This window comes from Myotis davidii, unplaced genomic scaffold (assembly GCF_000327345.1).
Source record: "Myotis davidii unplaced genomic scaffold, ASM32734v1 scaffold324, whole genome shotgun sequence".
NCBI classification, from domain to species: Eukaryota; Metazoa; Chordata; class Mammalia; order Chiroptera; family Vespertilionidae; genus Myotis; species Myotis davidii.
Genome location: NW_006295053.1, coordinates 853,142 through 865,792, shown reverse-complemented (window position 1 = coordinate 865,792; position 12,651 = coordinate 853,142). Strand labels below are relative to the sequence as shown.

The window sequence follows — 12,651 nt, the reverse complement described above, 5'->3', positions numbered from 1 at the left end:
CCCACCTTCCCCATCTAACCACCCCTTCACCCGCAGCCTTCCCCTTCTTCCCCCACCAAAACCATCGGGGGAACCTGAGTTTTTTACACTCTCACTTCAGGAATTTCTGCTTTAAAAAACTGCACCTCAGTATTTCCTCTGGCCAACACTGCACAGCAGATTGTGTGACTGTTTTATTTTTGGGGGGCGGGGGGTAGGTTTCAGAACAGTTATGAGGGGCTTTCTCGTACATTTTACAAACTCCCAGCGTGTATTGGCCAGAGTGAGTAGCATACGTGTGCTAGTGATTCTGTAACCATTTTATCTCAGGACATTTTGATGCTTCTCACAAAATATCTCTTTAAATGGACTGGTACCCAGAAAGTCGCTCTACCCCCGGCGTGGCCGGGCTGCCACTGGCCCTGTGGCTCTGTCCCGGTGACTGCTGCGGAGGGAGGAGAACTTGGTCTGGAGGCAGAGGCCGGAGCCCTGTTGACATGAGTGTCCTTTGCTCTCCTCAGAGTGGCCAGGCGGATGCCCTGCAGAAGGAGGAACTCCAGGCTGCAGTGGATGCCGCCAACAGCGCCGCCCAGCAGTACCAGAGAAGTAAGCCCCCCGGCTGGGCTCCCGGGCTCCCGAGGAGGGGAGGGAAGTGGCTTCATGTCATTGGGGATCTGAGGTCACCCTTTGTGCCACCCCAGCCTCCGTGCTGTGATCCACCACCAGGCGCCTCTGACAGTGGGGTTCCCCCTGTCACGGTGGCTCAGCGAGTAAGCACCTCGGCTGGTCAGGGAAACGCCTGCAGCAGGCGAGAGTCGGGGTTGACTGGTGAGATTTGGAGGATGAAAGAGAAGGATGTTCCTAACACATTGCGGACGGATCACGAGAATTCTCGCTTTATATTCACATGTTTTGCAAATATCCTACTTTAAAAAGAGAGTAGCTTGTAAGGACAGGTAATAAATAACCTCAAAATGCAACGGGTATTTGATTTTAAAGCGTGCCTTTAACATGTATGTAAAACGCTTTTTGTATTCGTTCAGTAGAAACTTACTGGCCACTGGGTAAAGCTAGCAATGGAACTACTGGTCCGCAAGGTGCTAATACGGGGCAACAGGGGGAAGGAGTGTGAGCAGGTGAGAGGTGTGTGGAAGGACAGCGCTTGGGATCAGGTTTCTGGAGGTGTTTGGCGCTGGGTGGGGTACGGTCAGGCTCGGGGAGACAGTGGAGAGCGCCGAGTGGCAGGAGAAGCTGGTGCCGTGCTGGCAGCTGTGGCAAAGGAGGAGGTTTTAGGCGAGGGTAGTGCTGGCTGGGGGTTATTTGGAGCAGAAAGAAGGTGTAGGTGAGGAGGCTGCTTTTAATAAAGGCTTCGTTGCGGTGCAGTCCGCATACCTACAGTTCACCCCATCCAAAGGAGACCGCCTTCTAAACACCGAGTTCCCCTTTGGGTGGCAGGTCATCTGCGGTGCACACCTTCTCTCTGTGACAGCGGGCCTCTCCTTCCCCTCGGGCTCCCTCAGCCAGCTGTGTTTCTGACCCTGTTCTCCGCCAGGGCTGGCAGCCGTGGCAGCCATCAACACTGCCATCCAGAAGGGCGTGGCTGAGAAGACTGTTCTGGAACTAATGAACCCCGAAGCCCAGCTGCCCCAGGTGTATCCATTTGCTGCTGATCTTTATCAGAAGGAGCTGGCGACGCTGCAGCAGCAGAGTCCCGAAGTAAGTGAGCTGGGCCTGCCCGGCTTGTGAGCAAAAACGCAACGGGAGGGCCCGGCCGGTATGGCTCAGTGGTTGAGCGTTGACCTATGAGCCAGGAGATCACAGTTCGATTCCCAGTCAGGGCATATGTCCAGATTGCAGGCTCGATCCCCACTGTGGGGCGTGCAGGAGGCAGCCGATCCATGATTCTCATCATTGATGTTTTCTATCTCTCTCTCCCTCTCCCTTCCTCTCTAAAACCAACAAAAAAAAAAACCCACAAAACAAAGCAGAGAGCAGTGGGAGGGAATTGAACACCCACATCATGGTGTAGTTAGGGACACTGAGTTTTTTAGCCAGAAACCTAGACCCCGTGGTCCTTCTGCGCGTCTCTCAATCGGTGCCCCTCTCGCTCTTGCAGCATAGCCTCACCCACCCCGAGCTCTCCGTGGCGGTGGAGATGCTGTCGTCTGTGGCCCTCATCAACAGGGCCCTGGAGTCGGGAGACATGAACACGGTGTGGAAGCAGCTGAGCAGCTCCGTGACCGGCCTGACCAACATCGAGGAGGAGAACTGTCAGAGGTGGGTGCCGAGCGGACCGGGTCCTCCGGCGGCTGGAACCTCCGAGTGGGTCGGCCGTCAGCTCTGGTCTTCTTCACGGTCGCTGTGATCATCTTTTTTTTTTCTATTTCGATTCATTTTATACTTTATCATATACCCTGACAAAAGCCATAATAATCTGGAACATCCTCTGGATGAGTCCACCTTCATGCTTCCTCACTTGTCCCAAGCCTGTTCCGCTGGTTTATTCAAACCGGGACCCGGTCCGGGACCATGTGTTACTGCCTCTGTTGTGTCCCTTGGTGGCTTTGAGTCCAGAATTGTCCCTTTCTTCACGACACTGATTTGTCAGAGAGATGGGGCCAGCTGTCCTATAAAAGGCCCCACCTTCTGGTTCTGGGTGCTTCCAAAGACTCGTCTTATTCCTGTAAGTTGGAAATTATGTCTAAAGGCATGTCGAGATTTAGTTGAACGTCTTTGGTAATGTATGTGTTTCACATTTTCTCATATCAAGACTCCTGTGAAATCTACTGTCCTGCCATTAACAGTACTAAGATTGGTCTTTAGGGGACAGCTTATCTCTCCAGCGGATGTCTGTGTATATCTCTCACTAGGTCATAATCTCTTTGCACCTTTTGCATCAGCAACATGCACAGTTCCACATTAACCACTGGCTTAGTACGTTTGACCCCAGTTGATAATCCTTGCCTAAATCGGTACTTGAGTAAGAGCTGCTGAATGATGACTTGTTGGTAAATCATTCCCCCTACATTTCCTAGCGAGTGTGTGGCCTTGTTTCCTTATCTTGGGGCTGCTGCCTCTCTCTGGTTCTAGAGTTGGTCTTACTTGGAATTGAGAGGCTGTTAAGAATAAATAGGTGATACCCTTCCATGTTCACATTCTCTTTAAGGTAACTCAGGCCTGGAGCTGGCCTCTAGAATATATCAAACTGAGGGGTACCTTAACTGTCTGTGTTCTTGGGTACTTTGCCCACTGTTCCCTCCCTCGCCCTCATTGCCCCTCCCCCCCCATTCCTGTCACCCACAGTGATCCTGAAGGCCCCTTTGATTCTGTTGCACTTCATTGCCTTTGTTATTGGGGGATGGGGCAGGTATCTGGATGAGCTGATGAAGCTGAAAGACCAGGCTCATGCAGAGAAGAACGAGTTCATTACGTGGAACGACATCCAGGCTTGCGTGGACCACGTGAATCTGGTGGTGCAGGAGGAGCACGAGAGTGAGTAGTCCGTTCCCATCCCCCCAAGTGTCACCGTGCAGGCGGCGTGATGCCATGAGCTGGTTCTAACCATGACTCCTGGGGGGATTTTTGAAAATTGAAATATATGTGTAACTTCAAAAGCTAAGGTTGGATATTACTTTCAAAACACCAGGCAACTGCTATAATGAGGTATGTTTGGTCATAACTAAAAATTTCAGGAGATGGTCTTAGCTGGTTTGGCTCAGTGGATAGAGTGACAGCCTGCAGACTGAAGGGTCCCAGGTTCGATTCCCATCAAGGGCACATGCCTGGGTTGTGGGCTTGATCGCCAGTAGGGGGCATTCAGGAGGCAGCCGATCAATGGTTCTCTCTCATCATTGATGTTTCTATCTCTCCTTCTCCCTTCCTCTCTGCAATCAATCAATATATATATATATGAGTTTTTCGGGAGATGAATTGAACATGATTTTTTATTTTTAAGTGCTGTTATGGCAAGTAGCTCAGACACTAGCTTCCTGGAGTTGGGTTGTGTTGATGGGTTGAGGGCACGGTCCTTCCACTTCAGGCGTCAGCTGGGAGTCCTGGACTTCTCAGGTCACAGCATTTCTGAACAACTTGGTATAAATTCAGGTGTTTCCTCCACCCACTCAGGTTCAGTAATATCTAGATTGACTCCCAGAACTCAGGGAAGTGCTATATTTATGAGTCTAGTTTTATTAGAAATCAGGCTGGGCCCGCTGCCAGCACATCGATGGGTAGCACAGCCGGGTAAGCTCACCTGAGCTTCGGGGAGCCAGCATTTTTATCGGGGCTTCCTCACAGACAATGATGCCTGTATCATTGGCCATGTAATTGAACTTCATTTCCAGACCACCTCCCTCCCTGGAGACAGGGAGGCTGGGCTAACGTATCACATGGCTCAAAGCCCCACCCAGCCTTCTAATCACATGGTTGGCCTTTCCAGCATGGCTAGCCCCCATCCTGAAACTACCTAGGGGCCCACCGGAAGTCACCTGGCTAGCGTACACTCAGGGGTGGTTCCAGGGCCTGCCATGAATGACCGGAAGTCACCTGGCTAGCGTTACACGCAGGGGTGGTTCCAGGGCCTGCCATGAATGACAAAGTTATTTTTGTCACTTGGGAAATTCTAAGGGTTTAGACCAGTGGTTCCTAACGTGGGGCACACGCCCAACAGGGAGGCAATTTGATTTTTAAGGGGGGCAATTCGAGAATGAGTTATTAACAATGAATTTTTTGCATTTCGTATGGTTCTAGGGGCCTCATATATTGTGACATAGTTATGCATTTCAGTTCTCATATGTTTTGGAACTTTATTTGCTATTTTTTATATCACGTCATATTTTTATTATTTTTTAAAACAATTTCTTAGTGATTTCTTCCTCAGTACTTGAACTGTCCTTCCTTCTTTCTATTTTTCTCTTTCATGGATGCCATGTTCTTTGGAAGCTTGTTAAGACCAAGTTAATGGCCTTTTAGGCTTCCTCCATGTGAATAGGAGTCACTTTTTGAATAATAAAAATTATATGTCTATTTCTTTTTAAAAATATATTTAATTTATATTTTTTACAGAGGGAAAGGAAGAGGGATAGTGAGAGAGAAACATCAATCAGCTGCCTCCTGTACACTCACTACTGGGGATGTGCCCGCAACCAAGGTACATGCCCTTGGCCAGAATCGAACCCGGGACCCTTCAGTCCGCAGGCGGATGCTCCATCCACTGAGCCAAACCAGCCAGGGCCCAAAGTTTTGATTACACAATAGAGCCCTTACCAAAGTAGTACAGCTGACTGAGGTGCCATGGGAGTGAACGTTTGCAGTTTGCTTTGTGTTCCTTGTGAGAAACATTCCACCAGGAATCGAACCTGGGACCCTTCAGTCCGCAGGCTGATGCTCCATCCACTGAGCAGGGCCCAAAGTTTTGATTATACAATAGAACCCTTACTGAAGTAGCACAGCTGACTGAGATGCCGTGGGAGTGAACATTTGCAGTTTACTTTGTGTTCCTTGTGAGAAACATTCCACTGATTTAGTGGACAGAGCCTTGCGTGGAGCAGGGCGCCCCGGGCGTGGGTCCTCCGTCTGCCACTTGTGTGCTGTGTGATCTTGGAAGAGATCCCTAAGCCTCATCTTTTTCCTACAATAATATTGAGTTAGGTGACTGGTTAAGATCCCTTGAACTCTGACGTTTTGTAAGTCAAGAATGGTTAATGCTACAATTTGAAATGTACCTGAAAACTATACTATAAAGCCAGTTTCATCAAAATCTTCACACTTTAAAAAATATATATTTTTTATTGATTTTAAAGAGGAAGGGAGAGGGAGAGAGAGCTAGAAACATCAATGATGAGCGAGAATCATTGATCGGCTGCCTCCTGCATGTCCCACACTGCGGATGGATCCCACAAACTGGGCACGTGTCCTGACTGGGAATTGAAACGTGATCTCCTGGTTCATAGGGTGACACTCTACCACTGAGCCATGCCGCCAGGCAAAATCTTCACACTTTTAAGTGAGAGCAATTACACATAAAACAAGAGGACTTGAGCTTTCAATAGGAATATGGGTATAAGGCCATTTATTTTGAGTGAAACAAACACTAAATTTAAAGGGACCATGCTGCTCAATATTATGGATGACAAATTACGGTTTGAATCATGGCAAAGCTTGGGTAGACTTATGTGTACTTAGCATGTTTACAGACCGATTTGTTTATGGAATTTCTTAAAGAAATGACCTTTGTTTCTTCCTCTTCAGGGATTTTAGCCATCGGCTTAATTAACGAGGCCCTGGACGAAGGTGATGCCCAAAAGACCCTGCAGGCCCTGCAGATTCCTGCAGCCAAACTGGAGGGTGTCCTGGCAGGAGTGGCCCAGCATTACCAAGACACGCTGATCCGAGCAAAGAGAGAGAAAGCCCAGGTGAGTGGCATCAGAAGGGTCGTTTCTGTTCCGGGAACTTCCTCCCTCCAAGCACCGAGATGCAGGTGTGACGCCTCCCCTGATCCCTCAGGGACTGCTCCCGGGCACCTCACGCTCAGAGCTCTGTGGGGACACAGGAGTGAGGGACATAGACTCTGCCTCTTGGAAGCTTTGCTATTTTACACATTTGGCTATTTTTTTTTATTGTTGTTGTTTGTCAACACATCTCCCTGTCTCTGAGTAAATTCTGCATTGAAATATAAGACCCAAAAATGCGTAAGTCAGCCCTAGCTGGTTTGGCTCAGTGGATAGAGTGCTGGCCTGCGGACTGAAGGGTCCCGGGTTTGATTCCGGCCAAGGGCACATGCCCAGATTGCAGGCTCAATCCCTAGTAGGGGCCAAGCAGGAGGCAGTTGATCAATGATTCTCTCTCATCATTGATGTTTTTATCTCTCTCTCCCTCTCCCTTCCTCTCTAAAATTAATCCTATATAATAAAAGCCTAATATGCAAATCAACCAAACAGCGGAAGGAATGACCTGTCATCAGCCGTGAGCCCGGCTTCTGGCTGAGCAGTGCTCCCGCTGTGGGAGCGCACTGGCCACCAGGAGCAACTCCTGCGTTGAACAGGATTAGGCCGAAACAGGCTCTTTGACATCCCCCGAAGGGTCCCGGATTGCGAGAGGGCACAGGCCAGGCTGAGGGACCCCACTGGTGCACGATCGGGGCAGGGGAGGGACACGGGAGGTTGACCAGCCAGGGACGGACCGTGGGAGGGCTCCAGGGCGTGTCCGGCCCGTCTTGCTCAGTCCCGATCAGCCGGACCCCAGCAGCAAGCTAACTTACTGGTCAGAGGATCTGCCCCTTGATGGTCAGTGCACATCATAGTAGCGGTTGAGCGGCCTGAGCATATCATTAGCATATTACACTTTGATTGGTTGAACAGACGACGGGACACTTAGCATATTAGGCTTTTACTATGTAGGATGATACATGTAAGTTTTAGTACATCATGCCACAGAGGATTGTGGTTTTTTCAAGCAGGTTTATTGAGATATAATTCATTTATCATACAGCTCATCACTTTAAAGTGTATAATTCAGTGGTTTTTAGTCTATGCACAGGATTGTGCAAACATCACCATAACCGATTTGAGAACATTTTCATCATGCCCAAAAGAAACCCAGCACTCATGGTCACCGCTCCTCATTTCCCCTCAATCTCTCCAGCCCCAGGCAGCTACGAGTTTACTTTCTTTGTCTGTTCTGGACGTTCAGTATAAATGGAATAATGCAGTATGTGGTTCTTTGTGACTGGCTTCTTTCACTTAGCTTGGTTTATCCAAGTTGTAGCATGTGTTAGTACTTCATCTCTCTTTAAAAAAAAATGTTTTTATTGATTTCAGGGAAGAAGGGAGAGGGAGAAAGAGACAGAAACATCAATGATGAGAGAGAGAAAAAAATGGTGAAAAAGAATCATTGATCAGCTGCCTCCTGCATGCCCCCTATTGGAGCCCACAACCCGGGCATGTGCCCTTGACTGGAATCGAACCTGGGACCCTTCAGTCTGCAAGCTGATGCTCTATCCACTGAGCCAAACCGGCTAGGGTTACTTTATCTCTTTTTATTGTTGGATAATACTCCATTGTTTGGAATATTGTTCCATTTATGAGTTGATGGAAATATGGCTTGTTTCCACTTTATGGCTATTGGAATAATGCTGCACTGAACATAAAAGTTTTCCAAAGTAATTGTAACACGAACCCATCTTTTAAAAAGTTTGTCTTGCCTCTCGGCTAGTTTGTTGAAGAAGTGGACAAGATTTATACCTCTGTTTATGCTGTTGCTGAGCAGGGAGCTAGTTTGTGTGTAGTCGGCCCTCAGATATTAGTTGCGTGATGAAAGCATCTTTACCTCTGTTTCTCTAATTGTCGTTAGTCTCTTTTTAAGTTCTTCCTAACTAACAGCAATTATGTAGGGAGGACCACAACTTTTTTTTTTAAACTGAGAAGACCCCTCCAGTGAGGTTCTCATAGCAAGCGAAGAGCTGAAGGAAATTCTTAATTCAGGAGGTTAGATGCTTTCTGGGAATCCAAAGATAGAAAAACAGACCAAGACATCTGTGTGATTGCAACTTTTTTTTTTTTAATTATTTTATTGATTTTTTTACAGAGTGGAAGGGAGAGGGATAGAGAATGAGAAACATCAAAGAGAGAGAAACCTCAATCAGCCGCCTCCTGCACGCCCCCTACTGGGGATGTGCCCACAACCCAGGTACATGCCCTTGACCGGAATCGAACCTGGGACCCTTCAGTCCGCAGGCGGATACTCTATCCACTGAGCCAAACCAGTCAGGGCGGATTGCAACTTTTGTACACCAACCCCCATGGGTCAGAGGTGGAGGAGTTGTGGGTGACATTATGATGTTGAAAAATCTCCTTTGATTCCCTTGTCATCAGAGTACAGTAGTTAACATCACCATGTCCTGATCATGTAAATGCAGCCAGTACCGAGCTTCATATAAGAGGCACATTAATACGCTGACTGTCAGTTGATCCTGTGGTGAGGGTTGAATCATATCTCCCATTTTGTAGCCAGGAAATTGAGACAAAGGGATTTGTATATATATAATTGATTTCAGAGAGGAAGGGTGTGGAAGAGAAAGAGAGAAACATCAATGATGAGAGAGAATCATTGATCAGCTGCCTCTTGCACGCCCCCTACTGGGGATGGAGCCTGCAACCCTGGCATGTACCCTGACCTGAAATTGGACCCTGACCTTTTGGTTCATAGGTCAACGCTCAGCTACTGAGCCATGCTAGCTGGGCCCCAAACATTTTTTTTTTAATTTTTTTAAATTGATTTCAGAGAGGAAGGGAAAGGTTGAGAGAGAGAAACATCAATGATGAGAGAGAATCATGGATCGGCTGCCTCCTGCACGCCCCCTACTGGGGATCAAGCCGACAACCCCGGGCATGTGCCCTGATCGGGAATTGACCTGTGGCCTCCTAGTTCCTAGGTCACTGCTCAACCATTGAGCCATGCCGGCTGGGCAGTTCTCCCCAAACTTGGCTGATCATCAGAACAATTTAAAAGTTATTTTAAAAATGCAGATTCCTAAGATTTATACTCTTGTTTCTGCTTATTCAGAATCTCTATAACTGGGGGCCTGGCTGTAGTGATTCTGTATAGACCCCAGTGGTAATGTTTGTTTTTGCTGCCATATAAGTCCACAAGGAATCTTATGTTTGATTGACAGAGAAGTGGACTTTGGGAGAATAAACGAGGCCAGGTTCCATGTCTAAAAAAGGAAGCTAGATTGAGGCTCTAACTTGTACCTGCTCTCACTCATGCTCTGAGCCTTTTGGTAGGGTTGTGGGAGTTAAGCTGTTAGAGGATGTGACTAGAGTTTGAAGCATTTCCGTTTGCTGTGGAATAACTTTACAGAGGACGGGGGTGGTGTTAGAGGGAATTTGCTTAACACTGCCAGGTCGGGTTGGGTGGACTACACATTAGATGGAATAGCCTTTTTTAGGCCTCAGCTTAGCTTGTAACTATGTCTGGGCCTTCTTGAAAGTGGTTTTAAAAAATAATAATCTGATTTCCAAATTTATCAAGCAAAAGGTCTTCATTTAACTTTGACCTGTAGTTCTCTGGTGGTATCTTTGGGTCTCGCTTTGGTGTCAGGGTAATACTGACCTCATAGAATGAATTGGGAAGTTTGCCGCCTTCGTCTTTGCTTCAGAAGAGTTTGTAAGGGATTGGTGTTAGCTTCTTTAAACGTTTGGTAGAATTCACCAGTGAAGCCGTGTGGTCCTGTGTTTTGGGCTTTGTTTTTGGAGGATATGTTTTGATTGTTATTCCATCTCTATATCTGTTATAGGTCGATTCAGACTTCCTCCACGTATTCTTTCTGCCTTTTTTCTTCTTGTCTTGGGGATCCCATTATGCATATATGGATATTATCGATGGTGTCCTTGGCTCTCTGAGGCTTTGTTCATTTTTCTTGATTCTTTTTTCTTACTGTTTCTCAGACTGGGTCATTTCAGTGGACTAATCTTCCAGTTTGCTGAGTCCCTCTAGGAATTCTTTTAAAATTTCAGTCATTGTATTTTACAACTCCCAAATTTCATTTGATTCTTCTTTTTTTTAAAAAAAATAATTTTTATTTCTTTCTTGATCATTCTCTCTTTGGTGAGACTTGTTCTTATATCCTATAGTTCTTTGAACATATTTAAAATAGCTGATGCCCTCTAGGAATTCTTTTAAAATTTCAGTCATTGTATTTTACAACTCCCAAATTTCATTTGATTCTTCTTTTTTAAAAAAAATAATTTTTATTTCTTTCTTGATCATTCTCTCTTTGGTGAGACTTGTTCTTATATCCTATAGTTCTTTGAACATATTTAAAATAGCTGATATAAGTCTCTGTCTACCAGGATCAATTTAGACATTTTCGTTTGTCAGCTTTCCCCCTTTTTGGACCAGGCTTTCCTGTTTCTATGCATGTCTTGTAGTGTTGTGTTGTTGTTTTTTTTTAAGTCAGGAGGTCTTTTATTAAAAAAAAATATTTTTATTGATTGCAGAGGGGCGGGGGGGGGAGGGGGAGAGAGAGAAGAGAGAAGAGAGAGAGAGAAACATCAGTGATGAGAGAGAATCATGGATCGGCTGCCACCTTCACGCCCCACACTGGGGATCGAGCCTGCAACCCGGGCATGTGCCCTGACCAGGAATCGAACTGTGACCTCCTGGTTCATAGGTTGATGCTCAAACACTGAGCCACGCCGGCCGGGCTGTCTTGTAGTTTTTGAAAATTGGACATTTTAATAAAATAACAGGGCAGCTCTGAAAATCAGATTGCCCTCTCCCTCAGGGCTTGTTGTTGTCCCTGATTGTTGTCATTTGTTTAGCAGCTTTTGCTTCTGTTAAGTCTGTGCTCTTTATCATGTGCGTCCACTGACGTCTCTGCTTGGTTAGCTAGTGGTCAGACAGAGATGTCCTCAAGTTCCCTGGGTTCCTTCCCAGGTTGCTCTTTTGCCCCTTCTCGCTGCTTTTGACCTCCTGAGCCACGCGAATTCATCTTCGCATCTTTATCACTTTGTCTGAAGCATTTCTCTTGTAATCTTTCACCAGTTTTTTAAAAATATCTTTTTCCTGGTTTTTTTAGAGAGGAAGGGAGAGGGATAGAGAGATAGAAACATCAATGATTAGAGAGAATCATTGATCAGCTGCCTCTTGCACGCCCTGCACCAGGGATGGAGCCCGCAACCAATCGAACTGGCAACCTCTTGGTTCCTGGGTCGATGCTCAACCACTGAGCCACACCGGCCGGGCTTCACCGTTTTTTTTGTTTGCTGCTCAACCACTGAGCCACACTGGCTGGGCTTCACCAGTATTTTTATTCCTGCTTCTTCCAGTTGACTATTCCATATGTCTCACGTGTTTGAAACTTCCTCCACATCTCATCGAGTCTCAGAAGCCCCATTATCCCAGGGGCCCTGATTTCATGGCTCTTAATATTATGTTGCTTTCTGGGGATCTGCCTGCAACCAAGGGACATGCCCTTGACCGGAATCAAACCTGGGACCCTTGAGTCTGCAGGCCGATGCTCTATCCACTGAGCAACACCGGCCGGGCTTCACCTTTGTTGTTTTTTTATTTCTGCTTCTTCCAGTTGACTATTCCATGTGTCTCACGTGTTTGAAACTTCCTCCATATCTCATCGAGTCTCAGAAGCCCCATTATCCCACCGGCCCTAATTTCATGGCTCTTAATATTATGTTGCTTTTCACGGTGCGCAGGAAACCCAGGATGAGTCCGCTGTGTTGTGGTTGGATGAAATTCAAGGCGGAATCTGGCAGTCCAACAAAGACACCCAGGAAGCACAGAGGTGTACGTATCGCTGGTTTATTTCTCTTGGGGGAGGGCGGGGGGCGAGGTGCTCCATGTCGCGTCAGGGAGATCACATGTGGGGGAACAGCTTCCCAGGAGGCGTAGCCAGGTGAACCAGTGTATGAGCGGAGGTGCTCCCTAAACTATTCTGGTAACGGTTCTCTTCCGCGATAGTTGCCGTCGGAATCTTTGCCATTAATGAGGCTGTGCAGAGTGGCGATGTCGGTAAAACGCTGAGTGCCCTCCGTTCCCCGGACGTCAGCCTGTACGGAGTCATCCCTGAGTGTTGCGAAACGTACCAGAGTGACCTCGCAGAAGCCAGGAAGAAAAAACTGGCAGCAGGTGAGTTACGGTGAAATAACTGTGTGC

At 47.2% G+C, this 12,651-nt stretch overlaps 1 protein-coding gene across 1 annotated transcript in view; it reads left to right on the top strand.

Annotated features, from left to right (window-relative positions):
- Nucleotides 1-12,651, top strand: part of IQGAP1 (IQ motif containing GTPase activating protein 1) — a 114,386-nt gene that overhangs the window by 71,208 nt on the left and 30,527 nt on the right. The window contains exons 7-13 of the mRNA XM_015567741.1: nt 501-585; nt 1,532-1,695; nt 2,096-2,256; nt 3,347-3,471; nt 6,229-6,392; nt 12,192-12,282; nt 12,457-12,624. Coding sequence (XP_015423227.1) covers nt 501-585; nt 1,532-1,695; nt 2,096-2,256; nt 3,347-3,471; nt 6,229-6,392; nt 12,192-12,282; nt 12,457-12,624 — 958 coding nt within the window. The remainder of the gene's footprint in view (nt 1-500; nt 586-1,531; nt 1,696-2,095; nt 2,257-3,346; nt 3,472-6,228; nt 6,393-12,191; nt 12,283-12,456; nt 12,625-12,651) is intronic.